This window comes from Hyaloscypha bicolor (assembly GCF_002865645.1).
Source record: "Hyaloscypha bicolor E unplaced genomic scaffold K444scaffold_16, whole genome shotgun sequence".
NCBI lineage: Eukaryota > Fungi > Ascomycota > Leotiomycetes > Helotiales > Hyaloscyphaceae > Hyaloscypha > Hyaloscypha bicolor.
The window spans coordinates 725,104-748,764 of NW_020194518.1; the positions used below are offsets into that span (position 1 = coordinate 725,104).

The 23,661-nt window shown below is 37.9% G+C and overlaps 6 protein-coding genes across 6 annotated transcripts; 4 read left to right on the forward strand and 2 right to left on the reverse strand.

Annotated features, from left to right (window-relative positions):
* Positions 1 to 790: 790 nt before the first annotated feature.
* Positions 791 to 4,375, reverse strand: K444DRAFT_607927 (TBC-domain-containing protein). Its single transcript, XM_024879263.1, has one exon. It carries the CDS (start codon positions 4,189 to 4,191, stop codon positions 967 to 969), a length of 3,225 nt encoding a protein of 1,074 aa, XP_024742274.1. The 5' UTR covers positions 4,192 to 4,375; the 3' UTR covers positions 791 to 966.
* Positions 4,376 to 5,561: 1,186 nt separating this feature from the next.
* Positions 5,562 to 6,603, forward strand: K444DRAFT_519044 (NAD(P)-binding protein; the record flags this gene model as incomplete). The annotated part of the gene is made up of 3 exons (XM_024873920.1): positions 5,562 to 5,718; positions 5,770 to 6,100; positions 6,147 to 6,603. 3 exons carry the CDS (start codon positions 5,562 to 5,564, stop codon positions 6,601 to 6,603), a joined length of 945 nt encoding a protein of 314 aa, XP_024742275.1.
* Positions 6,604 to 8,063: 1,460 nt separating this feature from the next.
* K444DRAFT_659614 (uncharacterized protein) lies at positions 8,064 to 8,798 on the forward strand (the record flags this gene model as incomplete). The annotated part of the gene is made up of 2 exons (XM_024886371.1): positions 8,064 to 8,297; positions 8,339 to 8,798. The coding sequence occupies 2 exons, from the start codon at positions 8,064 to 8,066 to the stop codon at positions 8,789 to 8,791; spliced, it is 687 nt and encodes a 228-aa protein (XP_024742276.1). The 3' UTR covers positions 8,792 to 8,798.
* An 880-nt stretch (positions 8,799 to 9,678) lies between these two features.
* On the reverse strand, positions 9,679 to 9,846 carry K444DRAFT_512762 (uncharacterized protein; the record flags this gene model as incomplete). Its single annotated transcript, XM_024873498.1, has 1 exon — positions 9,679 to 9,846. A coding segment is annotated over one exon (168 nt), but the record flags the coding sequence as incomplete, so codon positions are not given.
* A 10,580-nt stretch (positions 9,847 to 20,426) lies between these two features.
* On the forward strand, positions 20,427 to 21,427 carry K444DRAFT_624960 (uncharacterized protein; the record flags this gene model as incomplete). Its single annotated transcript, XM_024882463.1, has 2 exons — positions 20,427 to 21,056; positions 21,104 to 21,427. The coding sequence occupies 2 exons, from the start codon at positions 20,427 to 20,429 to the stop codon at positions 21,425 to 21,427; spliced, it is 954 nt and encodes a 317-aa protein (XP_024742278.1).
* A 478-nt stretch (positions 21,428 to 21,905) lies between these two features.
* On the forward strand, positions 21,906 to 23,654 carry K444DRAFT_607929 (uncharacterized protein). The gene is made up of 3 exons (XM_024879264.1): positions 21,906 to 22,410; positions 22,460 to 22,694; positions 22,745 to 23,654. The coding sequence occupies exons 1-3, from the start codon at positions 22,238 to 22,240 to the stop codon at positions 23,513 to 23,515; spliced, it is 1,179 nt and encodes a 392-aa protein (XP_024742279.1). The 5' UTR covers positions 21,906 to 22,237; the 3' UTR covers positions 23,516 to 23,654.
* The last annotated feature ends 7 nt before the right edge of the window (positions 23,655 to 23,661 follow it).

The following is a 23,661-nucleotide window of genomic DNA, read 5'->3' on the forward strand; positions in this document are numbered from 1 at the left end:
ATACAAAACGCGAAAATTTCGATGCGAGTGTGACGGCGCTGGCTGGGGGCCAAAGGGGGGTGGCTATCACATGACTGGTTTCACCTAGCTAGCCGGCGTTTCAGTGGTTTTAGCTAGTATTTCCCTCCTTTTATCCCCTTTCCTTCTCTCTCTCCTTCTTCTCCTTAGCTTAGTATTCTCAATACATGGGATTTTCCTGGATCTTTGAGCCTTTGTACCATTGCCTCGATCCCGCCGTCACAGCGAGCTCGTATAAAAATTATCACGTGTTTTGTAACTCCCGCAATATTAGAGGTATTAAAATTCGGAGACAAGGGAATTAATTATTACAAGATATACGATAATTTTGATTAATACGATTTATATCAGTTAGTATTTTGGTAGACTTGTTTTATTTTGTGGCTTTCGGATCGGACCAACTGTAGGTGCGCCACCAAAGTCACGTGACTAATATATACATTTCAGTTAATGTTGGAGCCATCGTGGTATTAAATCTATTTATACCAGCTCACCGCGCGTAACTAAAATCCATCTTTCGACAAGTCTAAATCAGGCTTTTAATCAAATCATCTACTTTCTGAGAAGCTGATGGGAAGCGTTGACTTGGCTGGTTTGTGTGGAGGGGAGAGAGAGGTTCTACGAAGTGGAGAGTACTGAAGTACCGACCGAAGTAGGAGCCAAAGAGTTGCCAACAAACGAAGTGTGTGAACTACCCACTCTTGAGGCTGTAACAGACGAAATTGCTGCAATGATTCACTTTTGCAAAAGTGACATATATCGCACTATGCATCACACTAGTGGCTTCTCATCAAGACTCATCATTCTACGAACTCCAGCATCCACCTATCTACACCCAAGACTGATAACGAACAGGGGTATCATCATATCTCCCAGACCCGCAGCAAATGCAAAAGACATCCATTCATCCAATCGCTCCTGTCGCAATTTATGCTCCCAATCAATGCCTCAACCACGTTCCAACTCAGGTTCGTCCTTAACCGGAATCGGCGTTCTAACCGTCAGTTCCCCATTATTCTCGCTCCCGTCGTCATGTGCCAGACTTGAGGTCTCAGAAGTCTCTCTTGCGAGATCGAGAATCGTCCCGTTTGCAGCTGCAAGGCGTTCTGCGCGCCGGATAACATTCCTCTCCTCTCGCTGTCTGATGAGGTCTTTCTCTGCTTCAATAGCCTTCGCTCTCCTGTTCTCAACTTCGTCTCTCTTCACAACCTTTCTCAACCCCTCCGAAGCGTGGATCAGACCATCGATACTGATTGCGTGGTTTGTCATCTGATGGTTGATATAGGTGTACACGCTTGCTGGGGTCGAGCACTGCAGTAATTGAGTCTCATTGAGCTTCAGTAAAGCTAGGGCGACTTGGAACAGGAACGTGCTGCCGTCGTTGGTGCAGAAGACGACGTCCCAGACGCGGAAGAGAGCTTCGGCTGAAAGACAGTCGGTAAAGACGCTCAGGAACCATTGAAAGGTCAGGGCTTCGAGTTCGATGCCCAAATCGTCAAGGTGTGCGGATAATTTAGGTAAGATCTCAGAGACATAGCGACGAAGTACTTGCTGGTCAGCCCGAGAGGCTAGGAGGCTGTGGTCGTAGTAGCCTCGTGGGAGTATGCTCTCGATGATACTAGTCAATATCCAGAATGCATCTTCCGCTGTGGGCATAATGAGCAAAAGGCATGCTGTGATCAAGTTCATGCCCTGACAGTATCCAACCTCTGCATTCCTTCGAGAGTAAGCCAATAAGACTTCATTCAATTTGGTGACTCCCGGTCCTTTTCTGAAGAATATGTTGTCCGTCAAGGTGCGATTGATGTCCATCTGGATTTGCGCGACGATTTGCGGGTCGTCATCTTCTTCTCGTTGGGCTACCAAGTCATCATAGTATCCTGGGATGCGGCGAGCAGCAGCCCCTGAGCACTCAGCCCAGATCTTGGCCCTGTAGGAAACGGGTATGCCACCAAGGACTAACGTCTTGAATTCGTTCCACTTTGCTCTTCCGACTTTACCTTTGTTACCCAATCCAGCGACGCCAATCATTTCTCCATCAGCCAACGTTGCTTCCGGCATTAGAACGACAGGTCGTTCAGAGCGGGTACTTGCTGTGGCAGCAAGTGCAGCAGCCGCAGCTTCGCCATCACGCTTACGCTCAGCCCGGACTTTGCGGAGGAAGTCGTTCCACCTGACAGTTTTTTCTCGTTGGAGAGAGTCGTGAACTTCTCCAAGCTGCTTCAACAATAATTTGACAGGCTCAGTATCCTCGGACGTCAGGTCTGATGATGGAAGCGGCGCAGAGGTATCAGGCGTGGAGATAGTGGCGTTGTCAGAAGTCACCGGAATAGCAGGTCGGGCTGCAGCAGTGCTCGCTGATGGAATGAAGCCCCTCTCTTCGGTCATAATTCCCGGAGATCGTGGCACCTCTCCACCTTCCATGACCTCGAACACAGGGATGCCGCCAGATGGAGTGTGAGAGAGGAGTTCAGTTGGGAAAGTGGCGATTTTCAAGTAGTCCTGCCAACGCTTTGCTGGCTTCCCATCTTCGCCTCTCTCATCAGTTGAGGCAGGGGTATCCGGTCTCTCGTCCTCGACGTCCAAAGTAGCATTTCCAAGATCTACTGACATCCCACTCCGAGCACTGCTCAGCATTTCAACACGGCTGCTTCGTTTGTTCTTCTGCATTTTCTCTGCCTCCCTTTGCCTCTTCTTCCGTCGCTGATCATAAATGAAACCGAAGCGATCAGTGAGATATTCCTGATTGTATTGGTTGTTGTAAATTTGGGTAAGGGTAGGCGGCTGTGCCTCTAGAGGCAAAATTGTATCCATTTCAACGGGACCGTAATTCTCGGGAAGTACACCAGAGGTATTGCCTTGTGGGCTTGCACCCATGGTGTCCCATCTCTCTTGGGATGCTCTCAGAGCACCGCTTTGGCCTGTAGATGCAGATGCAGTAGTCCGACGAGCGCCAGGTATCGCCTTCGGAAGTGGCTTGACCGTGGCTGGTCTGGCAGACATCGTTGTTCTGACGCTCGCTGTTGATGGTGTTCTTCCAGGGGGGGTTGTACCTGTGCTATTCGCACGACCTCGATTACCAGATCCAGAAACAACATCTCGACTTGTCATCGTGGTTCCAGCGACCAGCTTCAAGGCCAAAGTAGCGAGGCCAGAGGATGGCTTTCGATCACGATTCGGTGTAGCGACCTGAACTGACAGACTAGAGGCACGGCTTGTGCTTTGAGCAGTATCAGGCGGTTGAAAAAGGCCGTTCTGCATGATTGATTTTCGACCTGCTGATCCACTTGTCTGGACTGTGGCAGGTTCGATTCCATTCCCAGTATCTCCATTGATACTACTCGCTTGACTGCTTTTCCTGCTCGTGCCTCCCCATAAATAATCCTTCCAACCTCTTTGGGTTGCCGTCGACCTGCTCTCCAACGCTCTCAGGGTATCAGCCGCACGTATCGTAGCATCATTATTCGTCAACTCCCGCTCCCCGAGAATCACCGTCTCACCCATCGCATCACTCATAAGATCCTCCAGACCCCCTTCCCTAGCAAATGTATCTCTGCCATTAATCGATTCTGTTGGTGACTTCTGTTCCCCTTCAATAGCACGCAGTCGAGCCTCCAAGTCCAAACTTGACAATCCGCATTCCAGGATGATCTTCCTCAGTGCACGCTCCCTGTTCTCCGCCTTGCGCCTGATCGAAGCTATTTGCGCGTCCCTTTGTGCCAGATCTTCTGCTATCTGCCTGATCAGAGCAACAGCCCCATTCCGTGCAATCAATCTTTCGATGTGCTCGTCGTTTGCATGGTGTATCGCGCCAGGAACATGCTGCGTGGCCAGAGGCGCATCGTCAAATAGGCCCACACGGTTCTGCGAAGGAGACGAGGTGGTCAAGCTCTCCACCATCGAGGTTGCAGGATCCGAGGGCTTTCGTGAACTGTTTGCCGTGCCATCTGTGAGTTTAGGAGCCAAAGGTCGTTCGTCTCTTGGCGATTCTGGGGAGAAGGAGGGGAACGAGGTCAACGACTTGTCGGATATCGAACTGGCAGAACTCGACATGTACGAGGCATATTTGCGTGGCTTGATTCGAACAGTGTGTGATCGCGAGCTCTTTCCGGAGGCGTTCGAGTGATGCGAGGCCGTTCTCTCCAGTGCGGCGGACCCAGCATCAAAATCCATCGTCTTACGCCCAGAATCACCGTATCTCCTGCACTGAAATGAGGCGTCCTCGTTGGACAACCTCCGCACTGTCGTAAAGAATGCGTCGGAATGGCATGAAACAAAAGAAGCCTCTGTAAAGGCAGGATTGCAAAAATTAAGGGAGGTGAGGGAGTGGAGTATGTCTAAGGCTTCCTGTTTACGAGTAAATGCCTGGTCATGCAGCTTGCGTCCAGGGAATGCCATCATCGTCCTCGCGTACGTGTACTGGCCAAAGCGTGACCTCACACGGCGCCGGGATGGGACATTCCTTCGGAGATATGAACCATAAACATTATAAACGTTCATCTGAAATCCGAACGGACTTTGGATTCTCGCATGTCTACTTGAAATATTCTGACCTTAGCTTTGCGTGATTTTGTCGGGTATGAGAGAATTTCGAGCACGCCAGTTCTGCGAGAAAGCCGAGCTCGTGAAATGGCGTATGGAGTAACTTGGTATGACCCGATTTTTCTCATGTAACACCTTGAGACTATTTTGACTAGTTCAGGCTTGTTGCTTCCACTACCTAAAAGATTCTGTAATTGGTACTTCCTGAACGTTTCACAGCCCGTCCCCGCATTGCTACGGGGAGAGGCAAGAGGGGCACCGTGGGAGATTCCCGGTTTCTACCATCAGGAGGCACTTAATCAATGGGTCGTCTTGCGACAGGGACAACGCCTTAAAGCGTGAGACCGTTAGTGAAGGAGGTGCTGTTCTGTAATGCTAGGCCGTGAGTATATGGAACTCTGCTGTGGCATCCATCAAGGTACATAAATCAGAGAGAGAAACATTGGCCAAAGCCCTCCTTCTGCATTTAATCTATAATATCCGGAGAAGTTGAGTATTAAGATGGGAACTGTCAATGCAGCGCCTTGAAAGCTAATAGTGAGTAGCCTGGTCTCCTTGTCTTTCCTGATCCTCAAGATTGGGATGTGTTGCTGTACTCAAGCTGAACTCCGGGATGACCAATAAACCTCGGTTGGTCTTGCAGGCAATAATCGAGAAATGAACGTACAATGCTCTGTTTCTATTTCGGCAAACGCTTGTTCTACATGCTGAGACAGCAGCGAAAGAGTTATGTAATATCTATGTGAAGAGAGAAAGAAGGTCATTGTCGTTCAGGAAGAAACCCAATGGTGGACCCACAGATCGCCGCTCATTGGCTCTTCAGGCCTCGGCCCAACCCCAGGTTCAAGCAGCCGACAATTCAAACATCCCGAGCAAGGGTACACTCTAAGCTCCTCTCATCACCATGTCTTGAGCTTACAGTGTGAGATTTCTCTCTGTTTCTTCTTCCACTTCAATCACCTTCTCTCCTCATTAGAATTTATTCTCTGCAAGGCACCATAATGACTTCGTCTGCGAAGCGCAGGCTGGCGGCGCTCAGTGAGCAACTCGTTGCACCAATTGGGGATCAAGGAAAATTCGAAGACATTCCTATCCTGAAGAAGATTGCCGCAGATTCCAATGGACCGAGAGTCAAAGGGAAGGTTGTTATCGTGACAGGTCAGTATTAATCATCATAAATCCTGTGCACCTATCCTAAGAGTAATTTAGGAACGAATTCTCCCCTCGGAATTGGTCGAGCTTCAGCACACCAGTTTGCACAGAATGGCGCGAAAGCTGTCTATATCTGCGACTTCGATGACACGAATCTTGAGACCCATAAGCGCGAGCTTGCTGTGCTATACCCCAATGTCGAAGCCCACACTCGAAGGTTTGATGCGTCGGATGAGGAGGCCGTTAGAGCAGTTGTTGACGATGCTGTGAAGAAGTATGGAAGGCTGGATATCTTCTTTGCGAACGCCGGTATTGTCGGACAGCCCAAAATCTTCTCGGAGATCACGGCAGATGAATTCCTACATACATTGAAGATAAATGTTGTGAGGTAAATTTATTGGAGAGGTCCTTCTTCACTGGCTAATGGCTACCAGCGTACACCTTGCTGCTAAATACGCAGCCCCTGCCATGATGATAACGTCTGCTGAGAAGAAACACCCTTCAGGCAGCATTGTGGTGACAGCATCGGTAGCAGGACTTCGATCCAATGCAGGTTCAAGTGATTACTCTGCCTCGAAATCTGGTGTCATTTCTCTCGCCCAAACAATGTCGTACCAATTGGCTGGAACTGGTATTCGCGTCAATGCTATTTGCCCAGGAGTCATCGAGACAGGAATGACAGCTCCTATGTACGAAGCAGCGAGATCTCGAGGGACAGAGAAGAAGATTGGACAACTCAATCCTCTGAGGAGAGGAGCTCATGCCGATGAGGTGGCCAGAGTCGCCTTGTTTTTGGGCAGTGATGAGAGTAGTTATGTGAACGGCCAGGCTTGGGCAATTGATGGGGGTCTGAGTGCTGGTCATCCTTTTGTCCCTGGAAAGTTGGGATGAAATTGAGAGGATCATTGGATGAATATGATACAAATTCCCTTGGGGAGAATCGGGAACTCTGCACAAGTGGCGGTCGAGGTCAGGCCAACCGTGACACTGCAATCCCCTGATATTTCCCGGACTAGTTTTGTGATACCGATCTTCAGTCTCCTTGTTTCTCAGGTACGCTTCGTAAGAACTCATAGCAGGGGGGTTTGTGTCATTACCAGTGGACTGTTCTTTCCCCCTCCGATATCTATAATTTTGGAAGGTCGGCTGGGTTTCTCTAATCCGTCCTCCGCGACTGGGTAGATTAATACCGGGCGGGATCTCGCAGTAAGCCACTTGCCGTTCGACATAATGAGTTGTCGATCTAGCGGACCGAAATAAGACTTAAGACTTCCAGCACGGCGCCGTTGGTGGTAAAACGATACATGCTTGGGGTGCTGAGATACAAGTGTACAATGGAAGCTGTATATTCTACTCTTTTATCCTCTTAAATACACAGAAAGCTCGTCTGAGGACCTGTGAAGAGGTTTTAGATCGCGCTTTTCATTCTCAACACCAAGCTCATGGCAAAGGCTTGAGTCCGAATACGAGACACGTGCTTGAGTGTTCATCCAGTATTGCTCAGACCAATATTGGGCGAGCCTACCCGAGAACCCACAAAATACCTTGCTCGCTGCAGCTATCCCGATTGCCAAGTAGCTGATGTGGTCCCATTGCCCTATTCTTGGATTTGCAAAGTTCCAAGATGTCGAATGCTCTACATCTTCTGCTTAGTTTCCGGTTTCTTCGTGACACTGCATTTCGAGCTATTCGGATCTGCAAGATTTGTGAAACTAATTTCTTGAATAGGCGGTCTCTAGTATAAGCAAAAAATTCAAATAAATGCTGCATTGAGCAAACTCTAAGTTACGTTTATGTCTTTGGAAAAGCTCACGTCCTTCAACTTGTCCCCACCAAGGGTATAATCCGCACTTTTACTAGTCTAAGCCTGCAAAGATGCCAGTGTATGAAATATATCAAAAGAAGTGGTTTCACGTTGTGGCACCCAGGTCAACTCCCGATGTAACCTTGTGTGCACGAGCATGCGTCGACGATCGTGTAATGGTCGTGTCGTGGACCGTCTCATACAACGACTTTGAGGCAGCTCGCAGTAAAGCACCTTAGGAGGCTGTAGTCAGCACAAAGCGACTGCAGTTGCACTTATTTCTCTTCTTCACCCAGGGTAGACTGGCTTGTGAACTACGTATAACTGTAATGCGTTCGCCTTTCTAACAAGTCAATTTCAAGTCGACTCTTTCCTCTCATCTCCGTTACTACTTCCATTTAAGATCGTGGATTTGCTGGAATACCGGGTACACTAGGCTTCTACGATGCAATTCTATCTTCCCCTCTTTCTGTCGTTCATTGAAATTGCATCTTCAAAATGTACGCATAACGACTGTGTTCGGGCGCTTATGGGAGTTGATCAAGCCATGGCGAGCAGCGACTGCAGCAGTTTCCTGGAAACTACCATAACTCCTCCAGCATCAACAGTCTCTGTCACTTTCGCCACCGTAGCCATTGCTACAACAACACTCCACGCCAAACGACAGGCATATGCAACTATTCCGGACTATGCAAGTGGCAAATGCGAGGATGTAGAAGCCTATGCAAGTGGCTGTTCTTGCCTTGGGGTCACGCACGCAACTATAACTGAACCCATACCCGTAAGTATGGATTGAATCGACTTTAAGACTCAGCTCATCAGACAAAGGTCACAACTATCACGGTCCCAAAATCAACACCAACCCATTCTGTCACTTCATATACCAACTCTTCATCCACCTCGCCCACGTCTCCAGCAACCTCCAGCAGTCCCACTCAATGCCAAGGGCAGACTTGCGGCGGGTTCACAAATTGCAGCGGCAACTCCACCTGTTTCTGCTTCACATCTACTCGGAATGGCACCAGCAACGGATTCTGTGGCCAGAATGCTGTGTGCGGCGGCCTCACTCCATGCGCCAATGACTTTGATTGTTTGTCGAGGAATAGTACGGGGGATACTTGTGCTATTCAAACTTGTTGTGGTGCCCCCTCTGTAACTCTACCAGGTGTTTGTCTCAAGGGTATTTGTGGTAACCCTGCTGCGAATTTGAAGATGGCGCCTCTTGCTCGTAGGTGGATTGGTGGTACCGCTGCTGGCTTCAGACATGGATTTTGACTTTAAGGTGTGTGAATTTGGCACACTAAGTTTCATTCAGTTGGGTGATAAAGTTAGGAGTTTTGTTTTAGAACCTGTATTCGTTGCCCATTGATGCAGCTTAATCAGGAAGAGTTACTTACAAGCTTCTGCTCCACATGTTCGCTCAGAATGATTGAGCGAGAGGATAGTCACCCGGATTTTCTAAATTTGCTTCAACATCGAAGTAAGGATTTCGCCACGGACATGAAGAGGCAACAATGTCGACGTGGTTGATCAACTGGGGCAGGACAATCATCTAACTTGGAAACATTCGAATGATTCGAAGGGGATAAACTTCGAATATGCAATCCATGATGGGACATTAGAATAGAATTACTTGAATTGTACTTTTGGGTTGAGATATTGATAATTTGTTCCACCTTTTCGTTTACCGCGAAGAGTGTTTGTCTGGGGTTCGGCTCCAGAAATAGGGGACAGATTCGGAAGGCTCGCCTACTGTATTTCAGCTTCCCTGAGAACCTTGGAATCTCGCTGCTGCTTGCAAGCAGTGTGAGAAAAAATTATTCAGATTAATTGAATAATTCATGAATATTCATGAATAGCGTGAATAGAATTTGATTAACGGGATGCTTATGTAATTTGATTAGATTAGAATAATTATTCATGAATATTCATGAATAATCACGTGAAAGTCACATGATTTAAGTAAAACAACATATATCTAATTAATAAAAAAGAACTAAGGTACACATTAAGCAGCCTTATATAAACTAAGCTAGTACTTATATAAAGCTACCTAAATACTGATTTTCTATAATAATAAACTAATTATCCTCTTTAGAATCTCGCTTTTTCCCCTTTTCCCCTTCCTTTTTAATTTCTTCTAATTCGTCTTTAAATAACCCCCAGCTTTTTAAGCAAGATATTATCTCAAAAGTACTCTTATTAAGTCTATTACGTAATTTAGATATAATAAGAGCACCTTGAGAGAAGAATCTCTTACTAGCGACTGAGGAAGCTGGGATTCCTAGATATTTCCTAGCTATTAAAGCTAAAACAGGGATTCTAGCGGCATTAGACTTCTAGTAGTCTAAGGGCTTAGTCTATATATATATTAGTACTAAATCATTAAAAAATATTAAGAGAATATTGGGTAATTATTTAATATAATTTAAGTAAATTTTACTTACTTTTTTATTCTTTTTCTTTTTTTCTAAATAAGTTACTAATTCATTATTTATCTTAGAAGACGAATTAGTAATATATATATCCAAGTTATTAGAGTCGGAATCGGCTATACTAATATTCGAGGAATCGGATTTAGCTTGAGATAAATTATAATTATATTTATATCTAAATTAAAAAATTAGTAATTAATTTATTAAAAAATAATAAAAAAGATTACTTATATATTATAATTAGTCTTTAGTCTATTATATATATCCGAAGATATACTAGTAAATAAGCCAATATTAGTTAATCCTTTTTATTTAATTCGAGAATCAAGAATAAGAGCTAGATATAAAGCTTTACTTTTATTATCTAAAACACCTGTTTTAGGATAATATTTTCTGAGATTAGCTATACCCTTATTAATAGTATTAGTAAAGGCTTTATCCTATTAAAAATTAGTATAATATTATTAATAATATAGAATAAGTTAAGAAAAAATACTTACTTTAAATTCCTTTTTAAAAGTCTCTAATCTATTATATATTTTATATACTTCAGGTATAATATAATATATAGTAGGGTAGTTTTCGGCTTATAACTTAGTTATAGCTTTAATAAATATTTAAATTATATTTAAAATATTATTTAAATAAGTAATTTTAATATTAGTTAAAACTAGACTTTTATTTTTAAAAGCCTTTGAATTAGAGCTATTAATTACTACTTTAATAGCTTTATATATATATAAAAAGTTCTTTAATATATAATAAGTTAAAGACTACCGGGTTTTTTAATCTATAAGTAATTAGTATTAATTAATAATTAAAAGATTAAAGAATTAATTACTTACTAAGTTAAGGAAATCGAGTATTTTCTATATTAAAAGCTTTAATCTGAGCTTCTAATAGCCATTAGTTTTCCTGGTTATATTTAAGACTTATAATAGTCTTTCTAATCTTTCTCCAAATTAATAAATCTATAATTTATTAATAAATCTCTTATAAATTAAATAAAGAACTTACTTATTACTTATTCTACTTCTTCTTCTTCTCTATCTTCAAGTTCTTCTATTTCTTACTCGTATAAATTAGTAGAATAAGAAGTATTATAATTATTCTTAATAAAAGCTTTTAAAATATCTTGAATTACTAGATTTAATATATGAGTTATATAAGAAATATCTCCTTAAAATTTAATGCCTTTCTTATTATAATGCTTTATAAAAGCCTTTAATAAGGCATTATTTGAGCTAGTATTATCTCGAGTAATACTATAATATATATATTAGTATTAGTTTACTAGTAATATATAGTACTATTATATAAGTCATAAAATACTATTTGTATATAGTTAGTAAAGTTGTTTTTTAGAAGTAGGAATTATAGTATTATAGTATTAATATGCGATTCCTAAATCTACTAAACCTAAAGGAGTCTAGTCTACTAGTCGAGTTACTAATAAGATGCGAGGTTATATAACTATATCCTATTACTTATATCTTATTACCTATATCCCATTACCTATATCTTATTACCTATATCTTATATCCCGTATCCCGTAACTATATATATAACTTCCAAAGAAATAGCTATACTAATACTAGAAATTCTCTAAAAATGCAAAAAATAGTATCTCTCTCTAATTATATACAAATTCCCTAATCCGGCCTAGTACCAGATTTCCCAAATACTCTATATATCTATATTATTTCCGAGGTTTTAGTTATATACTAAAGGCTATAGCCTTTTATATATAACTTTTCTTCTTATAATATTTTCCTATCCTATATATCTATTTCCCGCCTTATCTATATTCGACCTATTTCTCTATATCTAATTATATAGTATTTGTATTAATTAGATACTTGAGGGTATTTATTAGCTTTAATTTCGTTATAGAATTAGCAGGATTCGATTCTTCCTTAATTTATTTAATTTCTGTAATCTCTTATTATTTATATACCTAGTAAAGATATATTATATTAATTATTAGATACTTTTCTCGAATAGTTCCCAATTTAATAAGGCATTTATATAATAACTTCAAATCCATATAGATTACTAGTAATAGTTCTATTTCTAGTACTTTATTAATTATAGATTTAACTAAAGTGCTTATATTAAAGCTATAAGCCATACTATAGAGTTCCAAAGCTAGAATGCTTCTAGTAACTCTCTTATATTTAGTAAAGAACTAGTAAATAATATTAGTATATCTAGTTTTATTTACTAGAACTAGAATATATCTAATTTAGGAAAAGAGATCTCTATTATTTATAAATAAAGCATTTATAAAAATAATTAAATATAAGAACTTCTTTACTAGCTTTACGAATCTTAGTTCTCTAGTAATATTCTTAATTTATTATTAAATATATTTATTAAATGCCTTTATATTAGTTTCCGAAAGTTTAATAGCTTAAATAGTAATTAATAGGTTATATAAAGCTTCTAGTTAATAGACTAATATAATATATACTTCTCTATTATATTAGGTAATATATTAGTTCTTAATAGAGAGATCTTAATAAATAGTACCCCTACTACTTATAGTAGTAATATTTTTTATAGAAACGGTTCGGAGGTTTTTATACTAATATTCTTATATAAGAGTAATTCTAGTAATATTTATATAGATAATATCTCTATTAAACTTGAGATTATAGTTAATAGTAAGGCATTTATACTTCTTGGCTAAGAACTTAGTTTCTTAAAGCTTTAGTTACTTTATTTTTATAAAATTTTTATTTCTAATAAATAGGATATTATTAGTTTAAAGGCTAATAATTCCGAAGAGTTACTTATTATAGAGAAGGTAAGGATTATAAGTTAATTATTTTATAGAAAGCTTATTAATATAGTAAGAATAGTAAGTCTTAAACTAGTAATTCCTAGCTTCTGGTATATTATATAATAGTTTTATAACCTTTAAAACCGAATTATTATTCAGATTTAGCTCTTTAGTAAACTTATAAAATAAGTTAATATAAAAATTATAATTAAGTAAAGTTATTAATTAGATATAAGCTTGCGAGATATTATATAAATATAGCTCTATAGTATTTATTATTATAATAGTAATACTAAGAATAATTCTCTGGCTAATATATTAAATAGTAAGTAATTATATTAATACTATATATTTTTTACTATTATTATAAGCCTAGATAACTAGTCTCGACTTTTTAAACTCTCTTTCTATATCCTTATTCTTAATCTTATTAATAAACCAGAAGTTAAAAATATATATTTTCTTTAGTACCTGAAATCTGGAAATAACCTTAAATATATCTTTTTCTAGGAAGTTAGTAACTTTAATTTAACGAGAGTTCTTATATAGGTTATTATCTTATAGAAATACTATAATATCCGGGTTCTTATAAGGGTATTCTTTATTATACTTTAGTAAAATAACGAGAATAATAAGAGAAATTATACCTGTATTACCTTTGGCCTTACTATAAAGTTCGGGAATAGGTTTAGGTTCGGGGCTATTAGTAATAACCTTAATATCCCCTATATAAAAGGGCTTTACGGAGGTTAAGTAAAAGGTAGTATTACTATATAGTAGAGCTAGTATATAGTTCTCTCTATTAATAGCTACTAGCTTATATGGCCTATCCTAATTACCAGGTTAACTAGTATTTCTTTTATACTATATAAGAATATCTGAATTTAAGGAAAGTTTATAAATATTAGTAATACTAGGACTATTTCGGGTATTTAGGGCATTTATAATCTGGTATCTAGCTTAAAGTTTCTGAATTTCTACTATTACCTTCTTAAGTACTACTAATTACTATAATATAATTAGTAATAGAGTATTATATTTAGTTATTCGGAATAAAGTATTATAAACTAAAAGGGTTAGAATAATATTATTGGGTCTAGCAGAATTATTAATAGCCTTAAAAGCTATTTAAAGTATAATATCCTTATTAATTCCATTAATTTTGGCTATAATAATAAAGTAAATATATTAAATTAGGCTATAGTAATATTCTATAATTCTAATAGAACTATAAGTTTCTATAAAAACGATTTTAACCTTAGTTCCTATAGTATTTATAAGCTAAGCGAACTCTTTACTAGTAAACTACTTTCCGGTATCTACTATAATCTAATCGGGAGAGCCTAAATAGGTATTAATCTAATACTACTTTAGAGTATCTCAAGTATATAATATACTAATATTTTAAAGCTATTAGCCGGCTTAATATCTAGTACCTTTATTAATAATATAAAATAGAGGCTTACCGGAAATATAGAAAATATTAATAATAATAAAGTAATTAAAGCTAATATTATTTCTTAGGTTAAACTTAAATTATCCTAGTAATTATTCGAATTTCTGGTATTATTTATAATACTTTATAAGATATTTAAGGGCTTCTATATTAATATTATAGCCTACTTATTCTAGTATATTTCGAAGCTTACTAATAAATAAATAACCAAAATAGTAATATAGATATTATAATTTAATCTTTATAAGAAAGCAGGAATTATAAGTAAAGAATTCGGAAATAAAGCTTTATAAAATAGTATTCCAAAGCAGGAAAGAGTATCTAAAATATTATATTATAGATATAAAGCATCTATTAGAAATAATAAAATAATTAGTAAAATTATTAAAGTAAACTCCTAACTTGTTTATATTAGCTAAGCTAAATAAGAATAGAGTCTTTATAGGTATAATATGAAATTATACTTACCTAATTAGTATTCTTACTATTATAGATCTAATAAAGAATATAGATCTAATACTAAACTAGATATTAACTTAACCTTTAGTAGTTTTATTAAGTTTAATACTACTATTAGTTTATTATAAAGCTTGGAATTAGTTAGAACTAGTAATTAAGAATCTAGAGGCTCTGGTATTAATTATAATTCTATAAAAGTAGTAAGTATTATATCTTAATATATTATTAATTATAAATATCTAGGTATCTTCTATTTATTTAATAGGCTTTAAGATATAGTTTTCGCTTATTATCTAATATATAAGAGAAAGAGAAATAAGGTTATTTATAAGGGTATTAGTTATAGGAATAGCAGGAATAGGGGCTATAGGAGTAGCTAGGAAGCTTTTAATAAAAATAAAATAGGAATTAGAATAATATTTCTTTTCTTTATCTGTTTCCGCTAGTAAGGCTTTAAAAGCATTACTTACTAGTTTATTCTTACTACTTTTATTATTCTCTTCTCTTTCAAATTCAGTAATATACTATATATAAGTATTACTAAAGTATTTATTAAAGTTACAGGTATTTCGAGATCTAAATTAATAAATGTTTTTACTCTTAAATCAAGTCTTTTTAGCCTCTTATTTCTCTGGTATATACTTCTATAAGTAGTATTTGAGTTTCTTATATATAAAATACGATTTCGGAGTATAATTATTATAGTTATAGGACTTGGAATAGTTATTATAGGTTCCGAAATTATGGCTAGGTCTATATTAATAATTTCTAAATAAGTAGTAGTTTAAAGAATTTTAAGAATAGTATTATTAATTAGTAAAGAGAATCTCGGTATTAATCTATTATTTCTTCTTATAGATAGTAATAGATAATTAGAGCTTATTAATAAGTTAGCCAAGATTAGAAGAAGAATCCGAGACTATATATTAGTATACTAGTATATCTTAATAAAAGGTAATAATCTTATTATATAGGAATTCGATATTTTATAAGGCAGGTACTAGTCTATATTATAATTTATATAGGTTATTAATTAGTAACTAGATGAGTTTAAATATTATCTTTTTAGGGTATTAAGCTATTATAATTACTATTATAGTAGTATTTCACTTATCTAAGTTTCGATATTAGAAACCAGGACCCTTAAAAAAGCTATAAATATTTATATAAGCCTCTTTATATATATATATTAAGAGAGCTAGTTATTATAAAAGTAATCTTATATTAGTTCCTTTAATATAATAGGGAAAGCTCTTACTAATACCTCTTATAGAAGCTCTATATATTAGTAGATATTAAGGAAAATAGCGAGTTTTTAGTTAAAACTATTATTAGTTCTATTATATTTCTATATCTTAGTATATATCTTTACTACTTCTCTAATTAGCTTTATAGTAAGAGGGCTAGCTAAAGGGCTATTTGGAAATAGTAGAGATAATAGGAGATTATTAGCTTTAGTTCTCTATAGTCCGGTACTAGTAGAAGCGGTTATAAATAATAAAGAAATAGCAGGTTATAAGGAAATATAAGTAATAATTAGTTTAATATATTAATTTCTTATAATACTATTATTTAGGGATATATATAATAAGGTAATAGGGCCTGCTTTAAGGTCTTATCTAGTAGTAATAATATTATTAGTAGTCTAGATATATTACTTTTCTCTCTAAATAGTATTAACTAGGGACTATATAATAGTAAAGCAACTATAATTATATTTAATATAAATACTACTATATTATAAAGTAGCTTGTAATTAGTATAGTATATATTAATCTAGTTAATTAAATATCTCGAGATTAAAGTTATTAAAATCCTCCTTAAATAATTCCCAAAGGTCCTTATTAGTTAACTTCTCTACCTTATATTAGAATAATCTGGTATTAAGGTAATCCAGGATTTCCTTATAATTAGAGCTAGCCAGGTTAATACCGTCCTTCTATTTCTTTATTTACTCGTATTTATCCTAAGAATTCGCTATCCCGAACCCTTAGGGCTAAGCTCTTCCCGGTATATATATATGGTTTATAGTAAGAGGAATTCGAGGATAAGATAGTTTATAGTAGGGTTCGGTAATAAAGATATCCAGATATTTGGTTTAGATACCAGATACCTAGTTTAGATATCTAGTTAAGATACTAGATACCTGGTTAAGATACTAGATACCCCAGATACCTAGGGATATTATAGGTATTAAAGTAAATATTTCGCCCTTAAATATTTCGTCTATAATAAGAAATTTAGGAAGTAAAATATTACGATTCCGGGAGAGTCTAAAGCTCAAAGAACTTGATTTAATAATAAAATCGAAGTAGTAGTTAAAGAGCTTTAAAGGCATATATAGGACATATATTCTGGAGAGAGGATCCTATAGATACGGGTATTATATAAGTAGAAAAGATAATTTCTAAAAAGGTAGTCTTGGGGCCAAAAGAAGTTAGTTTTAAAGGATAATAGAAGTTAAATAAATAAATAGTTAAAAGGCTAACCGCTTATTAATTAGCAAGAACTAGAGTCTTTTCCCTTAGGCTACCAGATACTTTTTTATAGAGTTAATAGGTAATTCCCCCCTTTAATATAGTTAAATTAATATTACTAAGGGCTACCGGATGCCTCTTTTAGTATAACTATTCTGTCTCTAATCTATAAGTACTAACTAATTAGTATTAGTTTACTAGTAATATATAATACTATTATATAAGTCGTGAAATGCTATTTATATATAGTTAGTAAAGTTGTTCTTTAGAAGTAGGGATTATAGTATTATAGTATTAATATATAATCCCTAAATCTACTAAACCTAAAGGGGTCTAGTCTACTAGTCAAATTACTAATAGGATGCGAGGTTATATAACTATATCCCATTACCTATATTCTATTACCCATATCCCATTACCTATATCCCATTACCCATATCCCGTATCCCGTATCCCGTGACTATGCACGTGACTCTCAAAGGAATAGCTATACTAATAATTAGTAATTATTTAAATTAAACAAGATTTATATTACTTACCTAGTAATATTATACTCGATATTATATTATTTTAGAGTATCTAATAAAACAGAAAGTATATAAATACTAGAGTATATATTATTTAAGTCTTTTATAACTAATAAATAAGATTTTAATTTAAAATCCTTATTTATAAAGTGCCTAAAAATATATTAATATAAGTTTTCTTTAATAATTATAAGAATATATAAACTTATAAAGTAATTCCAAGAAAAGCCTTTTAATTTATAGTTATTCAAGTATCTAAAGTAATAGAGAAGATTCCTTGAGATTTAATATTCTCTTATAATTCTTTTTTAATATTTAAACTCTTTTTAATATAGCTTAAATTAAGCTTATTTATTATGCTCTACCGCTTTACTAGTAAATTTAGCGTCACGTGATCGCGATAACACATGCGGCTAGCTAGTATTTAGAATACCAAAGCTCCTGTACTTACGAGCTTCCCTCCTTAGTTTAGAATCCTTGGATTAAGAGCCACTCTACTTTGCTTTCCAAGCCCAGAGCCCGGTTTCGTAATATTATTCATAAGCATTTATTAATATAAAGGAGGCGTTTGACTATTAAGTATTAGTATATATAATATAAAGAGAAATATAATAAAGACTTACTAATTTAAATAGTTTAAAAGTAATTTAAAACTCGGAGTAGTAACTACTCGAAAAGAGATATTATTATTAATAATAAAGCTTAATAATAATTTCTTAAAGTAATTAATAGTAAAGCTTTCTTCTCTTTATCCCCATTACTTATTAAAAAGGCTATTTATAGTTAGTTGAGATACTTGACTTAAAGCTTTACTTTTACCTATTAAATATATTAGTAAATATAGCTTTTTAATTAATATTAGAAGACTTACTATTATTCTCTCCCTCTTTAAGAGCCTTAAGGTTTATAAACTTATGAGAGCTTCGAAAATGAGTATAATAATTACTTATAGGTATATATATTCGTTAATTTAGCCATTTTTTACTATAATATTAGTTAGTTAAAAGTTTATTATATATTAATAGATTAACTTATGAATACCCTCGAACTAAGCACTTTATAGTACACGTACGAATATCTTCGGGATTCTCTTGTATAGGATCTAATATCTTTTCTAAGTAGCCTTCTTTAAAAAGAAAAGGCTATTTATTAAGAGGCTTTAACTCAAAATTAGGATGATTTTGAGCTAAGTTAAGGTTAATCGAGGATTACTGAGACATTTTCGAGTATACCTAATATAAATAAGTATATTTATAATAGAAAGTATATTAATAGGAGTAATAATTGAGTTTTTATATATAAGTAAAGTGAGAGTAAGAAATAAAAAATCAAGGAAAGTAATATATTTTTATAGAAAGTTCTAATATTCTAAGAGCTTCCTAATTATTCTTCTAATTAGAAAGAATTACCTTACTTCGAAGATTCTAGTACTTTAATATCTAATTTTTACTAATAGAATTATTATTATTACTAAGTACTTAAGTCGAGGTGGTTCTAGAAGTATCATTGGGGTTCGGCTCGCTTACCAAGCGTCACCACCCTCTGATTGGGTGGCAAGGTGGCGCTAGGGCGGGAGTGCCCGGAGCGCTACCTAATTAGGTTAGCTAATCACGTGCATGTGTCACGTGCGCATTAATCAAATTATTCATGAATATTCATGATTAATCTGATTAATGCGTGAATAGAATATGATTAATGGGTATTTTTCATGAATAGATTAGATTAATGGCCATTAATCTAATCTAATCTATTCATTTCTCACACTGCTTGCAAGTGAGTCAACTCCGACCTCTCTAAACCATTGTTAGAAGAATCTATATCAACCTTGCACTATGTCCCTCGAAACGTCCAAGGATCCCCATCAGCTCGCGATGTATGCTTCTTTGCCGCTGGAGCTCTGGATCATCGTCGCCGAGTCGTTCTTGGGCAAAGCCACGCTCTGCTCGTTATTCCCGGTATCGAAAGCTATCGACATAATCTTCACGCCAGCTTTATACAAGACTATAAGTTTAGTAGAAGGGTGGTTAAGGTGGAACGAAAAGCTCAAGAAGTTATGGGAGTTGGATTCTGAACCCCGTCTTCAATTTACACGACATCTCGTTATTAGGAATACAAAGTTTTCCCCTGATATAATATTGGATCCGAAAGCATTGAGAGCCTTGATTGGGAAGATGAGCGGACTTAAGACCTGAAAAGTTTGAGACGTGTTTGTTTCCTCCTCTTTCCAGCCAAACCAGGTTAGAACATTATAACAGTCTTTCTCCTTGAGCGAAAGCCGCAGCCGGCGCATTTAGGGAGTTTTAAATTCTCAATCATATCAGGTTGTTATCATTCTAATCTCTCTAATGGCTGATACATATACTGCGGTTTTCTTAAACAGTCTCCTGATTATTCTAGGTATCGAAATCCATATTCCAAACATTCATTCCTCCCTCGAGTCACCGACCTGGCCTTGAATTCTGACCTGGATCCCAGATGGCCCCGTATACTAGAGCTTTCCCCTTTCGAGTATTTTTGCAGTATCTTTGCAGCTTGGATCTGAGAAATTTACGAGGTTGGTTGGCAAGGCTCTGGCGGGATGTTGCGAGTATCCTCATCAAGCGGCCAAACTCACATTGCTGGGGCTTGAGCTGGATGCTGATACCTCCAACCACTTACGGTATGGGCAATTTATTCTTGGTGTTGTGGGTCATTTCAAGCACCTGCGAGAAGAATATGGAACACCCAACCTTCGCTTGGCAATACAGAAACTCATCTTGGGGAGAGGGACCATGGCGATCCCATCTGATGCATGGGTATCCGGCATATTGCACGAGTTAACGGAATTTTCAAAACTTCGATCTTTGACGATTCTCAATGAAGGAAGGCCAACACGGCATCGCTTCCGAGTGCTACTCAATCACAAGCTATTTCTCCAAGCTATAACTTTAAAGTCCTTACCAGTGTACTTTGTTGGCAGGGACATTGTGGCTTTGATCAATGCACTTTCGGACTACGGCTCTTTGAAGGAAATCCAGATTAGGATAGTCAGAGATTACAAGGACCCAAAGTCCAGCTGGTATCGTCCACTTGTTGAGCTTGGGGGAGGATGGAGAAAGCTGCTCCTCGGAGCTTATCTTTCTGACGTCCGTCCCGAAGATGGTTGGAATGAGGTTCTCGAGACAGTCTCCTCTCGATCCTGTGATATCAAAGAAATAGGCCTCCCGTGCATTTGCTGGGGGAGTCTGCCTCCTCATTCCCTTCTAAAACCACTAATTTCAAATCCAGGAAATGCTCAAATCACAATTAACCAACTTCGAAACCTGCGAGTGATGATAGCTGGATATCACAAATACATACTTAATGAGCGGATCACCAAGCCTGGTCTTGGCAGGAGAATTTTCAAGGCACATCGCAAGGAAGTGAGAGATCAAAGACTTGAATCAAGGCTGATCTATGTTGGGATTAGCATGTCGGTCTATACGTTGGCATACCCCATGCCTTCAGCAGCTCGCAAAACCCGAATACCACAACCACCGGCTCGATTCGCCGTTCGGAGGAGCACCATGATGGCTTGAGGTTGTTGAGTTCGAGCCCGAGGAAGCTTACGATTTTGGCTTTATCACAAATTTGGAGAAAGTCAGTTACCGTTGAAGAATTTGTTGGAAGTATCCAGTTGGGACTTTCCCAAGCGGACAGGACAAGGACTCTCAGGGGCAATATCGTCGGAGGGAAAACATGGCATACAGTATGTCTCATGTCACTTGTAAGATTTCAGAAACCTCAGTTATAGTTTCGAAGCCGAAGAGCATCCTTAACGCAGCAATTAGAGCATATCTTTGTTGCATTAATTCGCATTATTTACGCTCCTCGAGCTTTCTGAGATTCAACTGTTTTGGGACTATAATCTCATTTGACATATGAAAGCGCGCTTTGGTTCCTAACCAAAAGTTGCCCGAAAGAATATAAATGTTCCAGAGACAATTCCTGGGCTTTCCGTACGTGGTTGTGTTCTATTGGAGGGTAAGGTAACATAGGTTACGCGGTCCTGAAGGAGGCAAGGAGTCGGTGTGGGTAAATTTCAAGCCACTTCCCAGAAATTTGGCTAAATTTCCTAAACTCGACGTAAGTAGCAAACAATACCGATGGGGCAGAGACGAAAATACCTTTTCATCAAGACAAAAGAGGAGTATGTTCCCATCACGTGATACCCGATGTCGACATTGAAATCGCTTGGAGACGACTCTTGAGAATTTTTACTCCCGACCACCAAACACTCCCAGACCACAGTCTTGCTTCGTAACTTTATGAAAATGCAATGACTCCCCAAGGTTACGCCGGGGGTGATATGAACGAAGACGATATCCCACTTTACTGAGAGATAATACGCGTCTTACATCGTCAGCCCAGACAGCCAATCGGGTGGCAACCGGCGACCATTCAACTGTCTTACAGTTACTTGTCACATAGCAAACCTCCCATTCTTGTGCATATCAAACACTGTTTGCGGTTGTTGAGTCCCTGAGACGCGATCATGATTTTAATACTGCGGACCTCGCCCCTGCGGGTGGCTTCTCGGAATGTCTTTCTTGGGATGAGAAATATGGGCTCACTCAGCACACAAAACAGGAAATATGAAGCTGTGGTAGTTGGAGCAGGACCAGCTGGTCTTGCTGCCGTTGGCAATCTGCTGGAGCAAAAGAAAGAGCCAATCCTGTGGGTTGATGATCAGTTCCATGGCGGGCGATTGGATAAATATTATAGGGAGGTCCCAAGGTCTGACTCCTAGATTAATGACTAGATACGTGATCTAACTGCTTAATAGTAACACGAAAGTTAATCGATTCATGTTATATGCAGAAGGAGTCTCTGCATTTCGAGAAGTGGTGAAGGAGGCAAAAGCACCGAATGCGTATACCATCCTTCAGAATTTGGACCAAAACAAAACTTGTCACATTGCCGAAGCAGCAGATCTTGTGGTCATGTTGACCAGAGCCCTGAACGAATCGAAGGGGGTGTACAAACAGTTTGGAAAGGCGTTGCATGCAACATGGACAGAAGTGAGTTCTCCACGCTTCACTCCCTCATCACAGCCAGCTCATGTCCCAAGTCCAACAATTGGAAAGTCGTAGTCAGCCCCCCGGGTGGGAAATCGACCGGTGAAAGGTTCGACTCCAAAATGCTTGTTCTCTGCACCGGTTCCCATCCCATCACTGGGCTTCTCCCCGTTACAGGTATTGAGGAAATCGGGCTCGACCCAGCACTCAACCCGCCATTACTCTCTACCATGATCCCAAAAGACACACCATCAACAATAGCCGTCATCGGCGCCTCCCACAGCGCCATCCTCGTCCTTCGTAACCTCTATAACCTAGCTAGTACAAGCCATGCTCAACTCCGTATAAAGTGGTTCACACGCCACCCTTTGCGGTACGCAGAAGAGCGAGACGGGTGGATATTCCGCGACAACACGGGTCTGAAAGGTGACGTCGCACTCTGGGCGAAGGAGAATCTCGAAGAGGATGTCCTCCCCTCTTCCGACGTGTCAAAATACTTGGAAAAAATCTCAACAACGAGAGAGAAAGAGCAAGATGATTATAAGAAACACTTACCGACGTGTACGAATGTTGTGCAAGCGATAGGGTTCAAAAAGAATGCGGTCCCGCTGCTGAAGAATGGAGAAAAGGATTTGAACATGGAGTTTGATCCGTTGTCTGGTGGGTTTAGAGATGAGAAGGGAGTGGAGGTTAGGGGGTTGTATGGGGCGGGAATCGCGTGGCCGAACAGGGTTACGGATCCTGAGGGGAATGTCGAGTATGCGGTTGGCTTGGGGAAGTTTATGATTTTCTTGAAGGATGTGGTGCCGAAGTGGAAGTCTTAGAGGGTTAGGGAATCATTAGATGAATTGGTAGTATTTTCCGAAAGCAAAGAAGCATGCATGCATTGGCATTTGAAACTTGATATTGCATTGTCATAGCTATTAGCATCTTAAATTATTTAGATTGAATTCTCAAGAAGTTGAATAGC

What these genes read in the sequence shown, in the direction of transcription:
- K444DRAFT_607927 (XM_024879263.1), bottom strand. Translation starts at nt 4,191, where the DNA reads ATGGATTTTGATGCTGGGTCCGCCGCACTGGAGAGAACGGCCTCGCAT.
- K444DRAFT_607929 (XM_024879264.1), top strand. Translation starts at nt 22,238, where the DNA reads ATGGGCTCACTCAGCACACAAAACAGGAAATATGAAGCTGTGGTAGTT. An exon ending in TATTATAGGGAGGTCCCAAG is followed by an intron (nt 22,411 to 22,459) that starts GTCTGACTCCTA and finishes ACTGCTTAATAG; the next exon opens with TAACACGAAAGTTAATCGAT. An exon ending in TGCATGCAACATGGACAGAA is followed by an intron (nt 22,695 to 22,744) that starts GTGAGTTCTCCA and finishes TCATGTCCCAAG; the next exon opens with TCCAACAATTGGAAAGTCGT.